This window comes from Taeniopygia guttata, chromosome 5, assembly GCF_048771995.1.
Source record: "Taeniopygia guttata chromosome 5, bTaeGut7.mat, whole genome shotgun sequence".
Classification (NCBI taxonomy): domain Eukaryota; kingdom Metazoa; phylum Chordata; class Aves; order Passeriformes; family Estrildidae; genus Taeniopygia; species Taeniopygia guttata.
This window is the reverse complement of record NC_133030.1, coordinates 38,237,018-38,262,081: the sequence shown is the minus strand read 5'-3', so window position 1 is coordinate 38,262,081 and position 25,064 is coordinate 38,237,018. Positions and strand designations below refer to the sequence as shown.

Below are 25,064 nucleotides of genomic sequence, written 5' to 3'. Positions count from 1 at the left end.
CTCAAAATGCCCAGTGTTGTTGCTTTTGTATTATGGGCAACCTTGTCAGAAGTATTATGTGCAACAATATATGTAAGTTTTAACTACAGTGAAGTTTATGATAACCTACAATAAATGCCTGCTTTGGTTTTTGCATGCAAACTCGTAAAGTAGGGGACTGAATTCATCAGCTTTTGCTTATTTATAAAACCTATGGATGTTTTAAATTACTTCTGCTTGCCAAGTTCAAGTGTTCCTTTGTGATTACGTAATGCATTCCACGGCGTTAGTTTTCAGGAAATATAAGAAAATATGGTTGTGTTCATAACTGCCATTTGCCCTCTACTTTATTTGTAAATGTAACTAATTTACTGGCTTATCAGTTGTATGGCATTATGCCTTCTGTAAAGAAAAAGGTCTCTGTTTTTCTGCTTCTAGATTGCTGTGGGTGCTTAGCTTGCTTATTTCAGGTACTGCCCTGTGGCTTCCCCTCTAACAGAGAGTCTTCTCTAATTAACTATTTAAAGACTAAAGAGAAATGTTACATGGATGTTACTATTTCAGTATAAATTGCCCAAGTTTCTTGTGGCAAGTAACTAACCAATAGTTTTGAATATTTTTTCTATCATTTAAAGGAGACTTCAGCGCTGTTCTAAAAGAGTTGGTGACTGACTTGACTGTCACAGATAGCCAGATTGATGCCTCCGCATTCTTGCTTCCATCCCTTTGTCATGAGAACGATCTCCTTTTACTCGGTCCCTTACTGCAGGAGTCTGACCACCGATTTATTGAAGAACAGGTACTTTTTGTTCTACTATAAAGGTATTATTGTATTTTCATACAGTTGTAGTTATTTAGGTCAGTGCTTATTTAGACTTTGTCAAAAATATGGCTATTGCTCTTTGCCTTCTTACAGCTCCTTTTAGGTAACAGCATAGCTGGTGGCAGCCTGGAGTATGACCCTTACTCAATTTATGAGAAATTTGCAAAAGGGGATTCAGTACCTAAACCACTACCTCCTGCATTATCTGTTACCAGTGCAGCAAGTCAACTCTTTGGAGTTATGTTTTCCCATATAACAGAATCTCACAGGTAAAGTAGTAACTGTAACTGCTGGGGAATTTAGGAGATATTGTAAGATGGTCACAGTGTTTGACATTGAATGCAGAAGAAAACAGTTCTGAAAAGATATTGAATTGTGTAAGTGGAGTCTGTAAACTATCTGAATGGCATCAGACAACCAAATTATTGGACTTTTCTCTTTAAAGTTACTGACAACAAAAAGACACATCCAAAAAGATGTTATTGTCATAGCAAATCTGCGGACCCAGAAAAATAATGGGGTTTTTTTTGATAGCTAGATCAAAATGGAAGCTATTTTGAGAGATATTACAGAATTTTTGCGGTGCTTAATACATAATACATTCTTTATAAAAAGTGAATGGGGAGAAACGACTGCATGTCTCAATACAGTTCTGTTAAGGTACAAGAATGGCTGAAAGAGATCAAGAACTTCTCTTGGGTTTTTGTCTATGTATTTTCTCACTGCATATATGGCATTTTGGTTTGTTTCACATTTAGAAGCATACTGTTGCTAAAGCATAAAATTCATGAAGATTTTTGCATGTACTTTCTTCTTCTTCGTGGTAATATTTTTGAATGCAGCTTTAGAGCAGATGAATTATTTTAAAATTACATAGCTTTATGTTTTTAAAGCCTGCTGTAGTTAGACCAGGATAGTTAGATCATGATCATTATAGTTGGTGATGGTTTTATAGTTTCCTGTGTGGGATGAATGTTTAGTCTTGATGAGTCCCGAGTCTTGATGTCTTCACAACCTCAAATGCTTGGGGTTTAGTGTAGGTTCCAGGCAGTTGTTTGTATATGAGAATACCTGCCAATAAAATTGCCAAATGATTTATTTGTTCTTTTGACCTTTCTTTACTTCTTTATTCTCTCTTCACTGACTGTTTTTATTGTGGATGATTTTGTCTTTGTTTTTTTGTTTTTGTTTTTTTTTTTTTCCTATCTGTCACCAGCTTGCTGGTTGGTTTTCTTCACTTGTTTCTCAAGACATGAATTAATTGCTGCAGATAAATACATTTTTATTTCTTTTTCCTTTGCCGCCTCCTTTCTCAATTTGAAGTCAAAATGCATTATTCCCATACATAGTTCTTTTAATAATGTCTGTTCAATGTTACTTAGATACAAGTTATTATTTGTGAATACATTTAAAGAGACAAATGTAAAAAGTTCATGTTCATATATAGGAGTTCATATTTTAAAATGGAATACACAAATTTTTTTTGGTAGTACACAAGGGATGTCAGTTCACGGAAAATGCTCAAGAGTTGATTTATTCCACCTCTAGTTTTATAGATAGATTTTGTTACAGGGTTTTAAAATAAAATAAAATTTTATTAATTTTCAAAATAATTTTCAATTATGTGGTTTCTTTTCTGTTTTTCTTTAAGGCTTCAGGTGTTAGAACAGTTGTTGAATTCCATAAAGCAAACAAAAGGATCTCGACAACAAACAGTGCAACTACATGTTTTGTCAGCCTTTTCTACTTCCTTAAAGGTAAATCTGCTCTCTCTCTCTCTCCCCTTTGTTTCTCTTTCTCTTACTAAACCTTAGCATCTCTTGGTTCAAATAGATCAATTGCTGTGGTTTAAACCCAGCCATGCAGCCACTCACTCTGTCCCCCCACAGTGTGATGTGGGATAGAATTGCAAGAGTAAAAGTGAGAAAACTCCTCTGTTGAGATAAAAACAGTTTAATAGGGAAAGCAAGTCTAAACAAGGAATTAATTTCCTACTTCCCATTAGCTGGCAGCCGCCAGTCCCAGAGAGCAGACAGGTGTGCCCTTTGTCTCTTCATTGTCACATACACTCACTCTCTGGTGTTCTTCCTCCTTCTTCCAGCTTGACTCTGGATTTCCTGTAGCAGGGTGTCAGGCATCAAATCAATAAAACTAAGTTGTTTAATAGAGTTATACAGCAGGTCAACTCAAGCTGGGTGCCTCTGGAGAGGTACTCGCAACAAAAAATTCCTAGGCAATTATGCCCTTATGATTTATGCATCTACCCTTCGTATGCTCCTTACATGCCTTGCACGTGTCTCTGGCCCAGTGGTGATTTTTGGTAAGGGGTCTTCTAATATGTTATCGGGTTCTTTCCCTCTGTCTGTGCATCTAGGTAGTTCTTGAGGAATTGCAGCTTCTGCTGTCCTGATGTTCCGATTTCCATTTCTGATTCATCTGCTCTCTGGCAGAGCATGTAAAACTAAAAAAGCCCTAGATTTAGGATAACCATTACCTAGCAGCAATCAAAACATCAGTGTGTTATCAATGTTCTAGTGCTAAAGACAAAACACAGCATTGTACCAGCTGCTAGGAAGATTACTCAGAAAATGAACTCCATTCCAGGGGAAAACATCTCTAGATGTAAGTTCAGAGCTATTGGCCTAAGGCTTTGCCTAAACCAGCTACTCATGCTGAGCCTGTAAAGTTGGGCAAACAGTATCTTCAGTCGCTGAATTTTACCTCCATGTAACTCATTCTACTTAAAACTTACTTATGCTAAACAACTATCTCTTGACTGCCATATGGTATGGAATCTCCCTCTAGTCCATTGTGGCCAGGTACCCCAGCTGTGTTTCCTTCCAATTCCTTGTGCACCCCCACTCTGCTCACTGGGGGTGTGGCAGAAGAAGCAGAAAAGGCCTTGACTCTGTGTAAGCATCGCTGAGCAATAACAAAACATCTCAGTATTGTCAACCCTGTGTTCAGCACAAGTCCAAAACATGGCACCATGCTTGGTACTGTGCAGAAAATTAACTCTACCCCAGTCCAAACTAGCACAGTACACAGAATTTTTTGTTTTGATTAACAATCAAGCTGATCAGTCCTATTTTCTATGGTAATACATTGTTTTGTGATGTCATAGCTTTCTTGAGTGCAACTGAATTACTGTTTAATTTTTCCTCTTTTTTAATATTAGTTTTAGGGAAACCTGTTCTAGTACATTCTAGTGTACTAGCATCCATACTAATGTCATTCAAATAAGAGTGATATGGAAAAATTCTTTGTATTATTTCTGTATTTTTCACTGCCAGTATTTCTTACTGTGTAAATAAAAATGTAACAATTGATAAAATAAAGTGAATTAAAAGTAAATTATGTTAAAAGTAAAGTAAAATAAAATTATCTGCTATTTGTTCATTTTCCCCTAATGCTTTATTTGTATTTTGCTCTCTTCATGTGCAGTTTTCATTCTTGTCTTCTTAGGCAAATGTTTGGGACACAGATTTTTTTTTTGTGTTTTCTTCTTGATATTATTTCCTGAATTGTATGCTAATGTGTTACTTTATCTGATTCTACTACAATCTATCCAGTATTTCCTAAAATCATAATGTTGATAATGCTGTGATAATGTTGTGCTGTGATGTACAGTTATGTAGTGTTAGACATCTAACTCTCATAACAGCAAATTGAAAAAGATTAATTCCTCAGACAAAGGGGAAGAAAATAAAAATCCTTCTGTGGCTCTCTTGTATTTTTTTCATGACTGACAGAAAAGCACACTCTGATTACTGTCTAACTGTTTGATATATTTAATGTCTATTTTTAGCACTTGGCTAACTGCAAGGGAAGTTTAGGTTCAGAAGAAGTTAGAAGATCTGCCCTGATGTTGGTAATGGGTGCCTTGGAAAGCAATAATCCACTTCTAAGATGTGCTGCTGCAGAGTGTTTGGCCAGGTTGGCACAGGTGGTTTCTGACAGTGCCTTCACTGCTGGATTAGCGCAAGTCAGTTTTGACAAGTAAGTTTGCAATAAGCATGAAAAGATACTGCTTGAGTTTATAAAAATGTTTGAGAAATCTACCTGACATCTATTATGATAATTTTCAAAAGCTGGTTTCCTTCATGAATTTGATGTCACTTCAGAAATTAATAGGAAAAAGCACTGCCTGAGTTCTGCATGTATTTCTTAGTGTAAGACTACTAAGCACGCATGTAGACTTTCAAATAAATTAAATTGGCTGCTGTCTAGCAAAATTATTTAAGTGTATCTAAAATATTTTTGGTGCTTTCTTTCGATAACAGACAATGTATTAAGTTAGAATTTTTGGAATATAATAGTGTCTAATAAATTTTTTTTGCTGATGATGTACCAGAAATATCATTTGTAGATGTTTATTACATAGTAAGAATCTTGGTGGTTCAACTAACAGCTTACTTTCAATTAATAGGCTAAAATCTGCTAGGGATGTGGTATCAAGAACAGGTCATTCTTTGGCTCTGGGATGTCTGTACAGGTACCTAGGAGGAATAAGTTCTACTCAGCACCTGAATGCATGTGTTGGAATCCTTTATACTTTATCTCAGGACAGTACTTCTCCTGATGTACAGGTACTTGTCACTTACATAAAAATGTTGTGTTATAAATGAACTGAATTATATTCTGGAGTTTAAGGTTATTTTTCTTGTAAGGATAAGACACTTCACAATCTCGTAGGCATGCCTCACAGGTAATGGCTGGAGCAGCAAAGGCAGTGTAGAAGACTGCCCCTGCTCAAAATGCACCTTCAACAACTTCCATAGCAAGAACTGTGATGAGACGTGGGAGGTTCTTGTTTAATTATCTGTGAGACTGATAAGGTTCACTTGAAAAACAGTAGCTGATGTTTTAGGGATTGATTATTTTCACATTCACCTATATCTTGACTTTGATTACATAGTACTTAGGGTTTTCTGTTTATAAGAGAACTTCTTTGGTTTGTGTCAGTTTTTGTCTCTTTTACAGTGTTAACCTCACAGCATATTTTATTGGTGGGTCATATAGTAAATCAGGGATTTGTAGCCTGAATGCTCTAGAACTTGTGGATATACATCATTGAGTAAGACAAGAAATTTTGAAGACTAATTAATGTTATTTCTCTGTGGCTAAAACTGTTATCTATCAGAATAGCTTTAAGAGACATTGAGTGTATTTCATGTATTTGTCTAAATATCAGTTAAATCATTTTTAAAGCTTTCCCACGGTATCTTTGCACAAAGAGGGATTGTTTGTTGACATGAAGCAGATATGGCTATTAGTGCAAAGTAACTGTACCTACAACAATAGGTTATTTCAGAAACTAGTATTTTTTCACAATTTTGTTCTTGCACAAGGAACTGTAAGAAGTTTTTTAAATAATATAATATAGTATAATATAATATAGCAACAATAATCACTGTTAGACTAATTTGCTCTTACATTCAGTTTTTTTGTTTATTAACAACGAAAATTTTAAAATGGTTGTTTCATTGCACAGCATACGGTTCCTTGTAAAAGATTCAAAATGGCTTACACAACATCAGATTGATAAAGTTTCTTTGTATAACCTCTCTATTTGTTCCTTTGGAACCTAAAAGTGCAACTTGTATTACATTTCATAATTGAATTTCACCTTTAACTATCAAATTTTTAAAAGGTCTTAGGTATATCATATAGAGATTACATTACTGCTTCTCTTATTTTGCAGGCATGGGCATTACACTCTCTGTCACTGGTAGTAGATCTGGCTGGGCCCTTGTATCATGTGCATGTGGAACCTACCTTGTCTCTTGTTCTCATGTTGTTGCTGAGTGTGCCTCCGGCTTACGCTGAAGTTCATCAAAGCCTTGGTCGCTGTTTGAATACACTTATTACCACTCTGGGCCCTGAGCTGCAAGGTATATAACATACAAATGTGTCAGCTTTGTTTGCTGCAGCAACCAAATTGCTAAATACTGAATGTGTGAGATTGCAAATGTAACAAATAAACAGATCCAAGTTTCTTTGTGTAGCTGTAAGACAGTATTTCATAGGCCATGACTTTGTGTAATCAAGATGACGTGACTGCTAGTTTTCCAAAAATAGTGTCTCTTGACATAATTTCCTTTGTTTGAGCTGGTTCTCTGAGCCTTGCCTTGGGCTGAAATTTCTTACATGAATTTTACATTTTATATTTCTTATATTCTTACATCTTGTAATTCTAGCATGAGAACAGAAGGCGTTCGTTTTTCAAGAGTTAGGAAGCCCGTCTATATCTTAGTTATGATGGAGACATTTAAAATTTGCATCTAAATCACCAGAGAGCAATGTGATCACTGCTCATGGATATCAAAGTATAGCACAGATACAAGGATCATTGTTTAGGAGGATGAACATTATGGCTGGCTTGGGAAAAAGGCAGGTTATAATGTTTATTAAAAAGAAATATATGTTTTAAAAACAAACAAAAAATAACCTTCTTTATTCGCAATATAGGCAGCAGTACAGCAGTGTCAGCCTTAAGAACTTCTTGCCTTTTGGGCTGTGCAGTGATGCAGGATAATCCTGACTGCCTTGTTCAAGCTCAAGCCATCTCTTGCCTTCAGCAGCTTCACATGTTTGCTCCTCGACATGTCAACTTGTCTAACCTTGTAAGCTGCCTCTGTGTGAGTATGTTTTTACTAGTTTATATCCATGTATTTTAAAATTTGTTCATATTTTTCGCAAACACTTAAAAAATGCAGATGTTTCTTTAAGCAAAGAAACTGATCATTGTGTAGGTGTGGCATGTTTCATGTTCTCCTACAGGCAAGTATTCTATATATCTTCATTTTTTTTCCTCCGTTTCTTCTCCTTTACAAGATGAGCACATTCTATAGAAATCTTGGCCTTCTGAACTGCTTGCAAGTACAATCTGCTGTTCTTATTAAGGCTTGTTGTCTACCAGGATATACCATTCATTACAACTTTTTGCTGGTTTATGTTGGCCAGTTTTTCCCTTTAGTGCTTTTTATGCCTTGCTTGAAGGATTGATTTTAAAAATGGTGTGTACTAATTACTGGGAATTGTTTTGTTTCATTTTGTTTTTTCATTATGCTGAAAAATTGTAGATTTCTCTGTTTTGTAATTTCTGTAGTAGTCAGTATAAAAATTTCTAACACATAAGTTATAGTTAAATCAGGTCTTTGGAAGAAATAAACAAAACTTTTTCAGCCCTATTTGACAAGAGGTTTATTGGAATTTATTTATTGGGTGGTGTTTGTTTTGTCTTCACCCAGTATCTCTCTGTCTTTGAATAGCTGGTCTTCTGAAGTACTTAGTTCTATTAAATTTAAAAAAAAAAAATTTCTGGTAGCTATTAGCCTTGGTGGAATAGGGGATTGGTTGGAGGTTTTTGAGGGGTTTGTTTTGTTTTAATACCATTTTCTCTCACTGTCAGTCAGAGAGAAACAAAAGTCCGCCGACAGTGATGTGGTTTTTGTTTGAATCTCATCTATTTCAATCAGTTCTTATTCACATCTTCCATTGGTAACACTTGTGTATCAATACTAAACATACAGATTTAGATTTTTATGTTTATTCTAAACATATAGATTTTGATTCCTTATGTTTTCTTTATTTACTTTGACTAGAAACATGATTGTGGAAGCTAGGAAAAACTGAAGTTTTTTCTGCCCCACACTGTGATACACATGAATATGCTAGTTGCAGAAGAGCTGGAATTCATCTGAAGTGTTGTTTTAACATATACTAACAATTATTTTCTGTTTGTTGGGTAAAACATAGTTTCTCTTTCATTGATAAAATCACAACAAACCATGTCAGTTAGTGTCTTGCTTGGAGGGTGTGGTAGCTTTTGGAAGCATTTGTAAGTCCATGTACAGTCTGCTTCAATCTCTCTATTAATATTGAATACCTACCAATATAGAGGATATCATGTACAAAGTTGTCTATATAATATTACCGATTTTTATTGTTCTTACAAGTTGTCTCAAAGTACTTCATACAGCAGTTATGAACTTCATAATACTAAATTAGTTGATTAAGAAGCAGTGGTATGGCTTGAGTGTGTGTGTTCACTCATCCAAGTGTGTTCCCCTCTATCCCAGAAATGACTGTATGCTTCCTGCAAAAGGAGTCCACCAGAGTCAGTGGCCTCACATGGGTTACCTTTTCTTCATGAACTTGTACAACAAGGCTAGTCTTGCTAGCACTGACAATTCAGTAATGTCAGTATGCCTCTGAAGAGTGTCATAAATAAGGTTTTTTGAGTGTGTGCTTTGCAGGTCTGTGAGAAGATAATTGCACAAGAAGAATTCTACATTTGTAAAACTCAACATCCATTCATGTAGTTTCCACCCACTAAATCGCCATCTCATTAGGGAAGCAGAAAAAGTTACTGGATCTGAAATCTGCACTTCACTGTGCTGTTTACTTGCAAGGTGACACTGAGCTAGTTATTCTTCATGAGTTTAAATGTCTGCAATTTGGAGAACAAGGTGTGACAATCCTCCTTTGCATTGCATTTTGAAGTCTTAGGGGAAGTAGCGTGCAAAAGCTAGGCCCTAGACCGTATGGATATTCACCGTTCCATTATTTATTTAGGGAAGAAAAACAGGAGAGGCAAAGAATCTGCAATCAGATGTGTGATCTTCTCCCCCTCCATCCATAGAAACCTGAATTTTCACTTATAAAATCTTGAAAACTAATATGCAAAAAATGCAAAAAAATATTTTTTTTTAGTAGCATTTGAACCAACACCCCTCTCCACCCTCTTTGCCCAAGGATTCTGCTAAATGTCTGTGCTTTTGAACTTGCCTTTTTATAGTCCTCATTCTCCTGCCATCTCCCCCCCTCCCCCACTTCCTTTTCACTTTGTCTTTTATGTCCCTCCACTCTCTCATAATCCTCCCTGTTCTCCTTCTCCTCCCTCTTAATTTCTTTTTTCCATCATTAGGATACTAACACAATTTCTTGTGCAGGCAGCTGCAAGCTGCCTCCTCCACCTGTCTTCCAGGCCCCTACAGCATGAGATGGCTCAGGTCTCTAGTGTATTCAAACAGCTCAGGTTGTAACTGTGCTAGCACCAGTAAAACATGACTTAGGCAATGGACACACTGCCTCACTGGTTCATGTTTTCTGGGGTTTTTGTTTTGGTTTGGTTTACGGTGTGTACATGTGCTTGTCAATATCCATCTTCCCTTCAGCTTCTGAGACTGTTCCCTGCTTGTCAGTTGGATTTTTCACAGGGCTTCTAACAATAATGCATACTTGTCCTGATATTTGAATTCTTGGCTCCAGCAGAATACAGATTTACAGATGTTTTCTGTACAGAATACAGCAGAATATGCTTTTAATAATGTAAAGATTAGCTCTGAAAATAACTTAGGTGAGCAAAGACTTCTAAAGAGCTTATCTGTGTAAGCCTATGGTATAATATTTCTCAACATAGTGAATGCCAGTTTTGAGCTCTAAGATATTAACAAAAGGATCAATATTGAAACACAATAAGTTTGCAATGTTAATAACTATGCTGTGATGTTGTCTTGGTACTGTTTAAGTATTAATTTTAGTGGAAGTTGGATTGGAATTTAAGTGTGTTCAACATGAAAAATAAGAGAAATGAACTAAGCAAATTAGGCTTTTGGTATGTTTGAGATAAGATTCCAAATTTTATTATATGCTGAGCTTTCATGTTACAGTCTCCATGTGTGGTTGATATCACTGTGATACCTATTTTGGTTTTGTCATGACTGGTTGTCATTTGTTTTTGTGCAGGAAATCTTGTTGGATAATTCTGTGTTGGTAGGTCCCTGTGCCTTGTTAATCCTAAACCTTTGCAGTTTGCAGTGGTGTTTTTATTTCATCTTTTATCTTTCTTTTTAACCATTTTAATGTAATTTCTTTTAGCATGTCAAGTGATGTTTTATTGTCATCCTAACCAGAGCCTTCCTAACTTTCTGCAGATGGCAGGAATACATTTCATTTATGTGCTTAATGAGGGATAATTTTGGTTTTAATGTGTTAAGTACAGAAATTGAACTGTTTTTACATTCAAGTTTTAATGTGATGCTTGCATTTTGTGTCTGTCATTTAGTCCTATCTCCTATTTAGAATGTGGGAGAATGAGAGAGATGAAAAATGTGCATCTTGTGTTATTTTGGTAGCCTCAATTGGGCCCTCTGTTTTTTCCATGTTAAAAATGAGCATGGAATTTATGCATGTCCAACTTGAAGTAGAATGTGTAGCCTGCTTGCATAAATGTTGCATTGAAAGTCTCACTTGTTTCTGAAGTTGCAGTTAAAGTGCCTTGCAGACACTTTACTGAGTCAGGTTCCTTTCCTTGTAGAAGAATTATGCAGAGTATTTTTGTGTATAATTATGTAATACTGAGTGCTGTAGATTCATATGCATGCATAGAAATTCTAAGGATGAAGCTTAGTTTTGTTAATCTAACAAAGCTAAAATTCTGTATTGCTTATTCTTTTTGTCCTTGGGTTGCTTTTTTTCAGCATATGTTAGCTAATATATATTAGTCATTTTGACTAACATATATTGGCCTGTTGCTGACAAATGAGGAGCACAGCCTAATGCAAGGTTTTCCTGCAGCAGACACTCAGCTCTATCTATTTTAAGGATGGTAATAGCTAAGGGTGCAGAACTGCTTAGTTGTAGAGAACAATTTTTTTTATGATAACTTAAGCTTAGTTTAGAAAAAGATGCTTAAATACTGGTGTAGCCATCTTGCCTGACCACACATCTAGTTTGTCATATCTTTAGGATTCCCTTCAGGATTGTCATAAAATTGAAACAAGCAAATAAGAATCAGAAAGCTGTGCTCTAACAAAAAAACCCTTGACACTATGACTTGGGTTTTTTAAGTATTTTTCCTTGTTCCAGTAATAGAGAATCTATTATCATGTATTTTCCACTAAAATAATCCACACACTGGCCTGTTGGTGTTAAAATATGATGGTGCTATGAATTTTTTTTTGCTAGAGACTACTCAGGAGAGCTGACCTGTCTCAGTGTCATGCATTCACCAGTAATTCTCACCCTTTCTCTCAACTTCTCTAAAACATAATTTAATGTAAACTGAGCATATAATTTTTTTTCCAGTGAAACTGCAGCAGTGTTCTTTTCCCCCTTATAAACTTCCTTTCATGCATGGAGTTTTATTTTACTAAGGCCTGATTGACTGTCTCACCCTTGGTTTCACTGACGTTTCTCTGGTTACATCTGATCATGACTTGTTCTAATTTCAAGCCCATTGTATACATATACCCAGTAGTCAGAGTTAGTTACCATGATTCACCTGGCATTGAAGTTAATGGCAGTTTTTGTACAATATTGGTTGAGAGGTGGATTCAGCACCAAACCAATATTGTAAGTTGCCTTTGGAGAGAAAATACTAAAAGCACTGATATGTTTTTTAAAATTGATTACAGGACTTGCAAAACTTTTCATTTGAGGGTTAAAAAAAAAAAAAAAAAAAAAAAAAGCTGAGCAAAAAGAGCATCAATTATGTGTTTCCTGACTTAACAGGTCTGCCATAGATGCAGGTGTTCAGAAAATACCTGCCTTACTGAGGTATTGCCACAGAGATATTACTGAGGTATTGCCACAGAGGTTTGTTAGCCATCTTACTCTATCTTTGCATGTTTCAGATGAATCTCTGTAGCTCATACTTATTACTGAGACGTGCAGTGGTAGCTTGCTTACGTCAGCTTGTGCAAAGAGAAGCTGCTGAAGTATCAGAATATGCTGTTGCACTAGTGAAAGAGAGCAAAGAAGATTTTACACCAGGTAATGTATTGAAATTTTGAGATCAAAGAGCTTGACATATTGACAGTGAATTCTAAATACACTTTGCTTAGAGTGTGAAAACTTTGCTATACTCTTGAAGACTTAAAGTCAAAACTTTTCTACCTCAGTTGTCTGTATAGTACCAAATTATGATAAAATGAGGAAATTCAAGGGGACTTTCAGAGAAATCTAAGCCCATCTAGCCAGTCGCTTTTGTAGTAACTTTTTGCTAAAAGGACTGAGAGTGATCACACTAGTTCATCCTCATGTGTCTTTTTGTGAGTAAATGTTGTTAAAAATTTATTTCACTTCAGCTTTCAATTCAGGCTCATTTGGAAGTTTTCAGAAGAAATAGACTAAAGACATTTTTAAAAACTGCTGATATTTAAAATTTGAAGTATTGGCCAAATAAAAATTGGTCATATTAATTTAACAAATTATTTCCATGTGTCTGGTTTTGTGCTTTTTTAGAGAATAGTTTTAACTTGCATTTCAAGTTAAAATATTGGTTTAGAATTACCTTATGAACTAAGGTAAGTGAAACAATTTTTTTTCAGGAGCTAGGTGCTGTGGTGATGGTAATGCTGTGCAATTCAGCATAGGATTCTTATTTTTTGACGGGGTAACTTTATTCCTATTGTTACTATGTTTCTGTAAAAGCTCAACATCTGTTTTGTATTCATAGGTTAGCTGCAGTGTTAAAGTGAAAAATAAAATGGTTTCAAAAATATTTCAGGGCTAGTAATTACTTTTTCACAAGATACCCTGTATGCAACCTTCAATGGTGTTTCTGTTGTCATTGATGCAGTTTTGTAATGTACAGTACCCAGCTCATAGACTTTGTTCTCAGCAGATGTGAACATCAGAGAAATAGGCCTGGAGGGGGCATTGCTGGGCTTGCTGGACAAAGAATTGGATCCAAGATTGTGCCAAGATATCAAAGAGACTCTTACTCATATGCTCACTTCAATGGCAGTTGAAAAGCTCTCCTTTTGGCTGAAGCTTTGTAAAGATGTTCTTGCTGCCTCTGCTGGTAAGTCTTTACACTGTAGTTGAGAACGCAATCAAAATAAGGCTTGCAACAGTACACTGTGCCACTGAGGGAAAGCATTAATGTTTCTTGAATGTTTGCCATTTCTGACATGTATAATTGTTAATCATATTGCAAAATTGGATCCTTTAACTTAGTTCCTTCAGAGAAATATGCCTTCCTCTCTTCTGATTGCCCTCTCCCCATTGAACAAGTTCTTGTAGGCATCTTAGGATGTGTTGCATATTGATTTAATTCTTGATCTTAATTCATTTCCATAGCAGAAATGGAAATCCAGAATAGGTTTGAGCTTGTGAGTCCTGTGCAATTACCTGCAAGAAAAGTATTCTGACCAGTTCTTCTATTAGTGATAGTATTGATGCAGGCCTATTATATCATAATGGAAATCTTGAGCACACAAAGTCAATTACTGTGCTGAATATTGGTGGGGGTGAAGAAATTTTTTTTAACCTGCAGTGCAGGAGGAAAACTTCTTGCATTTAGATTTTTTGATTGAGCCAGTACTAGCTTCTAATGCATCACACTTGTTTTAAAGGGTTTGTTTTTTTTTTTTCTTCTTTCACTGCAGTTCTTAATTTACTTTTGTGATATTGATATTTTCTTCCAGCAAGTAATATCAACCAAATGTTGACAGTTTCATTATATTTGAATTATAGCATTTACTTTAAGATAGCAAGATTGAAAGGAGTCACCAGGAATTTGAGGTTAACGATAGACTTCAAAGAGATTTCTTTCTGTAGGTTTCAGTTGCAGTAAGAAAGAATATTAAGTTTGTTTTTTTCCCTTCTGTGTCCTAAATACAGACTTCAATACAGTGGCATCAATAGATACCACTCAAGAAGAAGAAACTGCCAAAGGGGATGATGTATCTGTATTAACATCTGACAGTGATGACAGGTTCCATCCTTTCCGAAATCCACGGTGGTCCACCAGAGTTTTTGCTGCTGAGTGTGTTTGTAAAATTATAAGCCAGTGTGAAAATGCAGGCAGTGCACATTTTGATATAACTTTGGCTCAGGAAAGGAAACAACGTGATTCAAGAGGTATGTGTTAAGTACTGGAAGAATTTCATAGAATGCAAAGTATGCTTAAAATAAGTATTAGCTTTTTGCATCTTAATGAAATTCATCATAAATTGGTTGTTTGTAATCAGTAAAGCCTCTAATTACTCTGATTGGAAGCCTGTGTTCTTTAAGGTGTAGAGAAATTTTTATTTGCTAAAGAATGGCATCTTACTGCAGCATTTACACTTAGTTTCCTGGTTATAGTACTATGGTGTATGTGTAGGAAGGCTTTGTTTCTGTATAAGCACTGGCAGCCACAAGTGATAGCTGGCACCAGCCTACAACATCACAGTTCGGTGTCTGGGAGTATGACTTTAAAAAATGCCACTTTTTTCCTTTCCATAATTTGCATAATCAGCAGTAGAAATACAGTGCCATTTTTCCATACCTCTCTGTGTTTATCTGGAGGTGTTTTCCTTAACACTTTTTTAGAAGGTCTCATACATGAAGATATTTAAATTTTCTTCTAGGTACTTTACATTTAAATGGAAAGCAGACTAGATCAGCTAACATAAGGTAGCCAAGTAAAATTGATCTATCTTTAAGTAAACTTCCTGAAATGAATCCTTGATATGTATTAAGGTAAAATGTAAAATACGCTTTTTGAAAATGTTTGTAACAATCTTATAAAAGACATTATATCTGAATTTAAATTTCATAAAACTATTTTCTTTTTTTAATTTTTGTTTTCAGATGACTTTTTGGTATTGCATTTAGCTGACTTGGTCCGTATGGCTTTTATGGCTGCCACAGATCACAGTGATCAACTTCGTCTTTCTGGGCTTCATATGTTGCAAATTATTGTTCGGAAGTTTGCAGCTGTTCCAGAACCGGAATTTCCAGGTCATGTAATCCTGGAGCAATATCAAGCCAATGTAAGCAGTATTAATAATAATTCAGAAAAGTTTAGTGTTACAGTCAATTACTAAAAGAAATTTGCATTTGCAGTGTTTAGGTACAGAGCTGGATTTCAGTTACTTTGTTACTGAAGTGTTATTAATTTGTTCAGACTTAACTTCCTTAGAAATCATCTTTTTAGTTGGCATATAGTTTTTTAGCTCCAAAGTTTTTGAAGTTTCAGCATTCTTCCCTCTTGAATACAACAAAACCAAAATAGACTATTGGTGGAGTTTGGAAAGCGTTGGTTTCAGAGTGTGAAAGTATTGCGGGAAGTATTGGGAATAACTATAATTTTAAACTCTGCTTAGAAATAAGTAGCTTTTGCACAGCAGCCATCACATTTAGAGATCTTGGCCAATAAAAAAGCAAGAGAAGTGTGGATTGTACTCATAAGGTCCATTTCACTTAAGTCTTGGTTTAGATTTGGAGAAAAAATGTCCTAGTCATTTAGCATTCCATAGCACACTTGTGTTAAGTATGACAGAAGCTGTGTTAAGCCTCATATAGCTTCAGTTTCTAGCAGGCACTGAATAGGTCAGAGCACTTTCTCTCATAGAATTGGAGAGACACTGAAGACATCCTGACCTACTTTGATCTTGTTTTTGCCATTATAGTTATATTTTTTTGGCATGCCTTTGTAGGAAGGAACTGCCTTGGTCTAGTCTAAAGCTATCAAGGGGAAAAAGTAGACCATCTGTCCCTGCTGTCCAAAAGTCACAAGTAAAGCTAACAATTTTCCTTTTAATCTTCTGTGCCTTTAAAGTGTTTCTGCTAATAAACAGGTCTCGTCAGCTGTTTCATTTAAGTTTGAGATGTGAAACTGTTAAAAGTCAAGTCTACATTGTCTGATTTTTTTCCATAAAAATATCATAATAATCCAGAAAAAGATGGATATAAATTTTCTGGACTTAAGTAATGACCTCCTAACATCTTGTTCAGAAGTTCCATAAATGAAGTCTCAGCTTTTATGAGTCTTAAGAAATTGTCATTAATTGACAGTAAAACCAAAGGAAGGAGCTTAACTTTATAAAGGAAAACTGTAACAATGTCTGATTATGAAAAGTCTTTAGTCAATTGTTCACTATGTATTAAATGTTGTCTAACTTCTCTTTAGGTTGGAGCAGCACTTAGGCCTGCCTTTGCTCCCGAAACTCCTCCTGATGTCACAGCAAAAGCATGTCAGGCAAGTGTTGAAAATCATAAGTCTCTTAGGTAATAGACCCTCCAAATTTTATTTTTGCTTGATATGCAACACAAGAAAAAGGAAATAAATTCTCTAACCTTAAATCTTCCATTCAGAAAAAATAATGTCACCTATTTTACCTCTATATTGTGACAACTCAAAGATTTTTCTCAATTTAAAGTCTTTTGAGAAACTTTGTTGCAGTTGATATTTTGGCCGGTTTTTTGTGACACCCCACTAATGTTCTGGTTTTCACTACTAAACTGGGATGTCATTCAACATTTGTTATGGTCTGAGAGTAACTGTATCTTGGTAGAAATGAAATCTGGCTTTCATAATTTTACAGATAGAAAAAAGAGTATCCAGTGGTGTTTTTTTCTTGTTCCTCATTGTTTCTGTTTCACAACACTAGGTATGCAGTGCCTGGATAGCAAGTGGTGTAGTGAGTGATCTTAATGACCTTCGAAGGGTTCACCAGTTGCTTGTGTCCTCTTTGCTCAAAGTGCAGGCTGGAAAAGAAGCACAAAATGAACAATATAATGAAAGCACCTCAACTATGGAAATACTAGCTGTCCTTAAGGCTTGGGCAGAGGTGAGTACAACAACTCTGCAGTGTTAGTCTTGATATCGGGTAGGTGACTTAGAACCTTTCAGACAGAATTTTCAGGAATTTCTACCATGCTTCTTTAAATAGGAGGTGCTGACTCTTTGCTTTGCTGTGCTACCTCTGAAAGTACATGAACTTGGTAAACTTGACAAAAGCACTGCTAATTCAACTGGCTTTATTATAATATTATAAGAATAATATTATAAGAATAATGTATCATACTTAAAAATACAAATTCCTTAATATATGTTAATTGTTCAACATTGATTTGAAATTGTATGTTATAAATGATTGATAATGGTATGGTGATGGTCCACTCAAAGTACTATTTTAAATAGGTATACATTTTCTCATTGCCTATTGGCATTTCAGATCTTGGTAATATATATTTTAAATTAATGTTGTCAGTTCAGTGCTGCTTAAGTTAAAATAAAGTCAGATCATGTGAATGATTGTTTTAATATGTGTAAATGCAAGGTTAAATACTTAAAAGTCACAAATGTGAACCATGTACACTACTTCCAAAAGATGTGTATTAGAATGTAGTGATAATGGCCTTGAATGCTGATGGTTGATAACTAGCTAAAGATAAACATATTATGAAGGTGGATGATATTTCAGTGTATAACCAGGAAGACACTTTGGAGGAGAAAATAGGCAATACGTAGTTTTTATGTAAACATTTGCAGAAAAATATTCCAATGTTTCATGTGTATATTTAAGAACAGATATTTACAAAATAGCAAAGCCCTGGAGACAGGCTAGCAGGTGAGAATGAAAATCTTGAAAACATGCTTTCATTGAGAGATTTAAATAGATTGGTCTATTTAGTCTATTCAGAAAAAGATAAAGTAACATGATAAAATTAAAATCATTACACGAAGAAAAGGTTTTTAAATAGCATGTAACAACCTTCACCGGTCAGAAGCCAAGACAAAATTCAGACTAGATGCGAGACTCATCTGTCAAGTGAAGATCTGTAGATTGTTCTAGCCTATTAATAAGATCACTAGAATTCTTCAAAGGAAGCTACAGAGTTTCCTATAAGTTTTTGTGACCTGTAATTTACAAATATTTCACTTAAGCCCTAGGCAGTTCCTTCTCCATTAGAATCTTACCTATTTCTTGTTCAGAGAAGTTGAAGGAATTCCTCCATCCTGTTGCTGGAGGAGGTGAGACAAGGGAGATGTGAGACAAGGGCTTGGTGGGTGTTTAGTTGCTTGTCTGAGACAACCCACTACAGCCAGCAAACATCAAAAAGGAGCAGAACTCATAATTGCAGGGGAATAGTATTCAAGAAAGCTGACTTGAGATTCATTGAATCTAAATGTGTCCTTTATAGTTGAGAAGGTGTTTCCTCCAGGGGCATTTTGGAGAGACTACAGAGAGCTGTTTGTCTGAAACTTTCTCAATTCTACCTTTTTGATAACCAGAGAGGTATCTAGGGAAATTAACGCTAAAATTAATCTGTAGATAGTAACACTCAAAGTTTGCAAAGTAAGATTGTACTCTTCATTCTTTACTGCACGTGAGGTGATATATCATTTTGAGAAGTCACTTTCAAGTGCCATGTAGCATTGCATTTTAAAAAAGATTTAGGAATGGGTTAACTGTTGTTTCCAAACCACTATTATAGGTATATTATTTGATAGTTCTTCAGTCTTGTAGCTGTAACAGGGTTTGATGGTTGGAAGCAGAAATTTGACAAACAATATATTAATTTTTAAGAGCAGAGTACTTAATTGCAGGTAGGAATTTTAGCAGTTTTCCCCTTTTTGGGGATTCTTGCATCATGACTAGCTGGGGAAAGGATTCAGAACATTTAGAGAAAAAGTGTTTGTTCACCCATGCTTACTGGACTTGAAGTAGAAAGAAATTCTAGGAAATCTCATGCCTGTTCAACAGGCAGTCGTACTAGCCATCACAGTAGTTTCCCAAGTGTTAATATTTGTAACTCTCCATCCAAATATATCAACAGGTATACATCGTTGCTGTTGAAAAGCAGAAAAATCAAAGTGATACACACAAGCACAGTCTAAAAATTGTAAACTCCCCTGAAGAAAACTACAGAGACGTAACATTTTCTGCCAGTGGTCTTCTGGACTTGGTACAGGCAGATCTTGGAGCACTGAGCAAGCTCTGGCTTGCTGCACTTCAGGATTTTGCTCTCTTAACTTTGCCTCCAGAATATGCATCACAACTACCTGCTGAAGGTAAAAAGGCAAATTAGTTATATTTTCCTAGGTCTCTTGTAAGCAAACTGACTTGTGTTAAGATCATAGTAAGATTACATGGTATAGATAACAAGCCTATTTATGGACCTATTTAAAGATCAGGACTGCTTTTGAGAATAGAGGTTCCATGGATGTGAAGAGAGGTTTGGTATTCTTATTTGTTGGCTATTTTTATGTTGGAAAGAAGAACTAGGTAATATATTACATTCTGTCCAAATGAATTTAAATGAAGTGTCCTCGTTGGCCTGAATTTTAATACTGAACACTAAAAAAAAAGTCATACAGAGCACAATCGGATTCTAAGAATGAGAAAATACAGTAGTTGAAAATAAATTACACCCTTAAAACTAATTTTTTTTTTTCTTGTAGGTGGCACATTTTATACAGCAGAGACAATTGAAAATGCCAGACCTCATTACTACAACTCCTGGGCACTGATACTTCATGCTACAGCTATATGGCTCACTAGCACAGGTTTCCTTGTTGTTGATCCAGATGAAGGAGTTACAAATCTCTCCAGACCTGTTACCCCAACTACCATGTGTCAAGATTCTTCTACCAGGCCCTTGGTGAAATCTCCTGAGGATGTGAATACTGACAGATTTCATCTTATCTTGGGTTAGTGAGTGACTGCATAGTCTGCCTAGATGCTGTAACTCAAAATGTAAATAAAACTGTTAGCAAATAGATTTTTAATTATTCAAATTTAATTGTATCATTCAATATCGCATCTTTTGGAAAAACATACAGTCAGAAAAAATTTAAAGTCCTAGTGAGAAAATTGTAAGGCATTTCCCCAAATGTGATACAAAAAAACACTGTGAGCTAAACAAGCCCTAAACAAATGCTTATTGCTCTGCTCATAAACATGTAAGTTTGAGGGTGGATTTTACAGTGTTTGTACCAGTACAAACACTGAGCGTTTACAGAGTGTATGGATTGGTTTCACTGAAGCACAGTTTTACATCACACAATAGTTTGTAGGTTGGAAGAGACTTGTGGAGATCATTTTGTCCACCTCCTGCTCAGGCAGGGTGACATAAGCCAACTGCCCCAGCACCATGTCCGGACAGCTTTTGAATATCTGTGTGGATGGAGAATCAACCTCTCTGAGCACACTGTGCCAGTGCTCAGTCACCCACACAGTAAAGTGTTTCCTTACATTCATATTAAGCTCTGTTAAGCCTCCACTACTGCAGGAGCTGATCAAGTAGTTGAATTCAGTCCTGGTTCTCTAAGTTTACACAATTAGGCATTTCTGGTTATGTTTTTTTCTTGGCCTCTATTTTGTATCTTTCTTTTGTAATCCTTTTTGGAATGTGTTTGTATGACTTTATTGCATATGTCTTCTTTTGAATCCCAGTCTTCTGAAGAGAACCAGCTCCCTTTTAAACTCCGTTGCTCTTTCAGTTAGAAGTGGGACTTCTGATACAAAAGCTGCTCATTTCCCCTGCTTCCTCTACTGCTTAGTGCTTGAAATTTCACATACTTGACTGTGGGCATATGGCTTGTTTGAATAAAATAGCATTTTAATTTTCATTTACTACAAAGAAACTGAAAGAATTTAAAACTGCTTTTCTGTTGCACAGCTGTTGTTTAGTGGACATTGATTGGTTTCCCAAGTCATCACACATTTTGGAATTACAGCTGGGATGACAATATAGATTGCAGCTTATATGAAGGTTATCGCCTATATTTTGAGGAGTCCTGGAAGCTGAGAAAAAAGATGGCTCTTATTTGCTCAAGGATTTACAAGCTTAGGCTTCATGTAGTTTACTTACTGCTGGTTATCTAGTTGTGGTAGTTGGCATTTTTAACATTTTTTTAAATGGGAAGATAAAGCCTCAGCCTTAGAGTTTGTGAACTACTATTACTTTCAGCGTTTCCCTCTATTACCTACTACTAGGTAATAAATCAGAGTGATTAGGCAAATATTCTGCTATATACTCATTATTAATTGTCCTATCTGTTAATTGGACCTTGTGTTTTATTCACAAATTGCTGAGGTTTTATTTACGTTAGTAGCCAGTTGTAATTGGGTCTTATACTGTCTAGAAAGTGAAGTTTCTTTCATTCTTTGATGGAAATAGAAGTCTTGCCCCAATATATTAACAATAGGAGATGAATTGACCTAAAATGCTACTTCTATAGTTGCTCAACCTGCTGTGAGATTACTTAGTAGTGGAAAAAATTACTTCTTAAAATTTCAAGTACACATGGGGTTTTTTTTCTGATGCCTGCAGGAATTAGTGTGGAGTTTCTGTGCTCTCCTCGATCAGATGCAGCAATGGAGAACATTATTGCCTGCTTACATGCCCTGCAGGCACTCTTCGATGTTCCATGGCCAAGGTCCAAAATAGGTGGTGATCAGGTAAAGCATAATGACCAAATGCCCCCCAGAATTAAGGCATGGTTTTAGTCTGAACAGTACCTCTACAATCTCTTGTATTTCCAGGAATATTCAACATATAAGTAGTAGGTAAAGTATGTGCATTACCCGAATCCAAAGCTGTAGAGGGCAGAGATAAAAAAGAACACAATGTGGAACCTTTAAGGTGAGGGGCAGAGAATTTGAGGACATTTTGTCAGGAAGGAGTAATTAGATTAATAGGATGAGAGCCAGGTAAACACAAAATTTCTGGAAAAGAGAATTCTCTTACTGTCTCTCTGTGAAGGCATAGTTGAATTAATTCTGTTGTAAAAATCAAAGTTGGTAAAAGAAGACTAGACAAAAGCAGTGATACTAAAAGACAAAGAAAGGCAAAACCAAAACCAAAAACCCATACAACAGCCGTGATCCTAAAAAGAAGTAATAATCTGAAATTCCTTTTTTTTTTCTTCAAATTAATGTTTATACCATCCTGTATGCCATGCAATTGTCTGACCCAGTGAAAGTGATAAAGCCTGTGGACATGGCTAAATTCTGCTGGTTGTTGATGCTCTGTCCAAGGAAATGTCCAAGGAAGTGTAGGAGGGATACAATTTAGTGTCCCCACCTTCAAGAGTTAAGAAGCCAGAAAATAAAGATTACTTTGGCTTTTTCAGTTGTTTTAATGCCCTGTATCTTAAATAACTGTGGTAACTATTTTGTTGGGAGAATTGATAGGGACTGCTGCTACTGGGAGCTAGGGGCTGGATGGTGAAGAAAATGCCAACTCCTGTGATTGTATCAATTGCATTGTGTTCCTTAGTGAGATCAATCAGAGTAATACTGTTGGCTTTAACAAGTTCCTAAAAACTCCTGCATTAAAATTAAAATATGTTAGATGTTTTTCTTACTGTAGGAGTTGGGTGTAGAGCTGCTGAATGTTTTGCATCGACTGATATTGACCAGAGAGTCACCTGATATTCAGCTTGCTGCCCTTGAAGTGGTTCGCTTGATTCTTTTTGCAGCTCAGGAACATGTGAAGGAAAAGCGGAGAAGTGCAGAAGGTACAGTACTGTGTGGGATGTTTGAATACCTGTGATCAGGGTTAAAGCAATTCTTTCTTGGAAAACTGGTTTCTGAGATGTGTTTTGGCTGAAGTCTTTCACAGTTGGATTCTAATTCTAGTTTACAACAGTCCAGGTTCCTGACATAAGAAATTCAGGTGGTATGATAGATAGCAGTTGCTGTTGAACAGAGGGCAGGAAGTGAGGAGAAAAACTGCAGAAACTGCAGCTGGGTGGCGTCAGGGAGGGAGGAGTCCTAGTGAAAAGCTGGAGTCAGCTGCAATTGAGCAATGGACAGACTTGGCACACACAGCTGTTACAAGCCAGGTTCCAGTAGTTACTCTGATTGTAACTTCCTAACATTCATTTTCTAAAAGGAAAAAACTGGGAGTAGAATCAAAATGCTTGTATCAGATGATATCATATTGGCTTGGTGCCTTAGGATCTTGTATGTCAAAGTCTATTGTGCACCCTTTTGCCTTTTGACAATCACTGAATTGTTTGTTTATTCAGAAGAAGGGGTGTTTGCTACTAGAATTTTGAATACACACCCATGCACATATATATGTGTCAAGATTATGATTTGGTGCTGAAACAGTCTTAAGTAGTAAACTTTTTGGAAACAAGTCACAGCCTGCAGACTTTTGCCATATTTCTTGTTTTTCTTTCAGTTGATGATGGTGCTGCAGAAAAGGAAACATTACCAGAATTTGGAGAGGGCAAAGACACAGGGGGACTGGTGCCTGGGAAATCATTAGTCTTTGCAACACTGGAGCTGTGTGTTTGTATTCTTGTCAGACAGCTTCCCCAGCTCAACCCTAAATTGACTTGTAGCCCTGCAGTTCCACCTGGAAAACATCTGTTGCTGTCAGAAGATGGAAGCAGACTGGTAGCAGCAGCATTAGTTATTCTCTCTGATGTTCCTGCAATCTGCTCTCCTGAAGGTATGCTATTTCATCACAAGAAAAGATAAATGAAAGAGTATTAGGCTCTTCTGTTCCTTTGTTATTACCTAATTTTCTTAGCTGGCTAAGTCTGGCAGCAAGTTTTGTTGATTTGCTTGTGACAACTTCCTTTTCTAATTATTTTTTGACTGTCAAATTGCAAAACAAGTTACAAAACTGAAGCAATTAAATAAGTAGTTTCTCTTTTTCTCCCACCCTATAGCAGTGCAATTAATAGATTCATTTTCGACTGGGAAGTATACAACAGCTACATGATTATATGATACTTGAACTGTCTTTTCTGGAATTTATAATGCAGACATAAATTAAATTTAAAAGGGAATTGTGTGATGTTACCTTTCCATAATTTGAACATTAACAAATGGCTGCAAGGAGTTACGGTTGAATTCTCAGATTAGTTGACTTTTACCCATGATTCATTTTGGATTCACTCCAAACTTTAGGATGGTTCCCCAGACCAAGCCTCAATATCATATTCATATATATATGTAATCTTTCAGTACCATTACAGCCATACATATAAACCATTTCTGTTCTACTCCTCTGTTCCCACCTCTTAAGTATTGTTGTTACACCTTACGCAAATCTCTGGCATATATCACCCTGAAAATTTCTTCTTTTTTGAAAAAAATTTGTTCTCTGTTAAATGATTCTTCTATGGGGAATATGATGCTCCAAATAGCTTGCAGCCCTTGCAGTCCTTGTAACATGATGATATGTTTTCTCATTTCCATCTGCAGCCTGTTATTTATCAGTTTAAAGTGAAAGGAAATAAACATAGCATCACCTAGGTCTGAGGACAACTATCTTGTATGAAAAATAATCTGTGATTTTTTTTTCCTCACTGTAGTTATTTTTGTCTTTAGCTGTCCATGTTATTCCACAAACAAACAGCTTGCAGGATCAGACCACAGGGAATGTTTACAGTAGAGAAGTTAAGCACTTTGTTCAGGTGACTAAAAAAGAGGAGCTTAAGCTTGCTCATACAGTCAGTTGAATAAAGAAGCAGCTCCAAAAGTTGGCTCACATAATTGAGGAGATGAGA

At 36.0% G+C, this 25,064-nt stretch overlaps 1 protein-coding gene across 13 annotated transcripts in view; it reads left to right on the top strand.

Moving 5' to 3' along the window:
• The window catches only part of HEATR5A (HEAT repeat containing 5A), a 64,581-nt gene that overhangs the window by 32,855 nt on the left and 6,662 nt on the right, over positions 1 to 25,064 (top strand). For 6 of the 13 annotated variants that reach the window (XM_030274591.4, XM_072930191.1, XM_030274593.4 and 3 more), the window contains 19 exons: positions 615 to 778; positions 896 to 1,071; positions 2,454 to 2,559; positions 4,611 to 4,801; positions 5,232 to 5,391; positions 6,507 to 6,696; positions 7,274 to 7,443; positions 10,556 to 10,582; positions 12,445 to 12,583; positions 13,434 to 13,616; positions 14,438 to 14,677; positions 15,392 to 15,573; positions 16,713 to 16,781; positions 17,194 to 17,373; positions 19,367 to 19,601; positions 19,992 to 20,240; positions 21,866 to 21,993; positions 22,907 to 23,054; positions 23,726 to 23,998. In XM_030274591.4, the coding sequence (XP_030130451.4) occupies positions 615 to 778; positions 896 to 1,071; positions 2,454 to 2,559; positions 4,611 to 4,801; positions 5,232 to 5,391; positions 6,507 to 6,696; positions 7,274 to 7,443; positions 10,556 to 10,582; positions 12,445 to 12,583; positions 13,434 to 13,616; positions 14,438 to 14,677; positions 15,392 to 15,573; positions 16,713 to 16,781; positions 17,194 to 17,373; positions 19,367 to 19,601; positions 19,992 to 20,240; positions 21,866 to 21,993; positions 22,907 to 23,054; positions 23,726 to 23,998 (3,210 nt within the window). The remainder of the gene's footprint in view (positions 1 to 614; positions 779 to 895; positions 1,072 to 2,453; positions 2,560 to 4,610; positions 4,802 to 5,231; positions 5,392 to 6,506; positions 6,697 to 7,273; positions 7,444 to 10,555; positions 10,583 to 12,444; positions 12,584 to 13,433; positions 13,617 to 14,437; positions 14,678 to 15,391; positions 15,574 to 16,712; positions 16,782 to 17,193; positions 17,374 to 19,366; positions 19,602 to 19,991; positions 20,241 to 21,865; positions 21,994 to 22,906; positions 23,055 to 23,725; positions 23,999 to 25,064) is intronic. The other 7 variants (XM_072930196.1, XM_072930193.1, XM_041716748.2 and 4 more) reach the window with 5 other exon arrangements.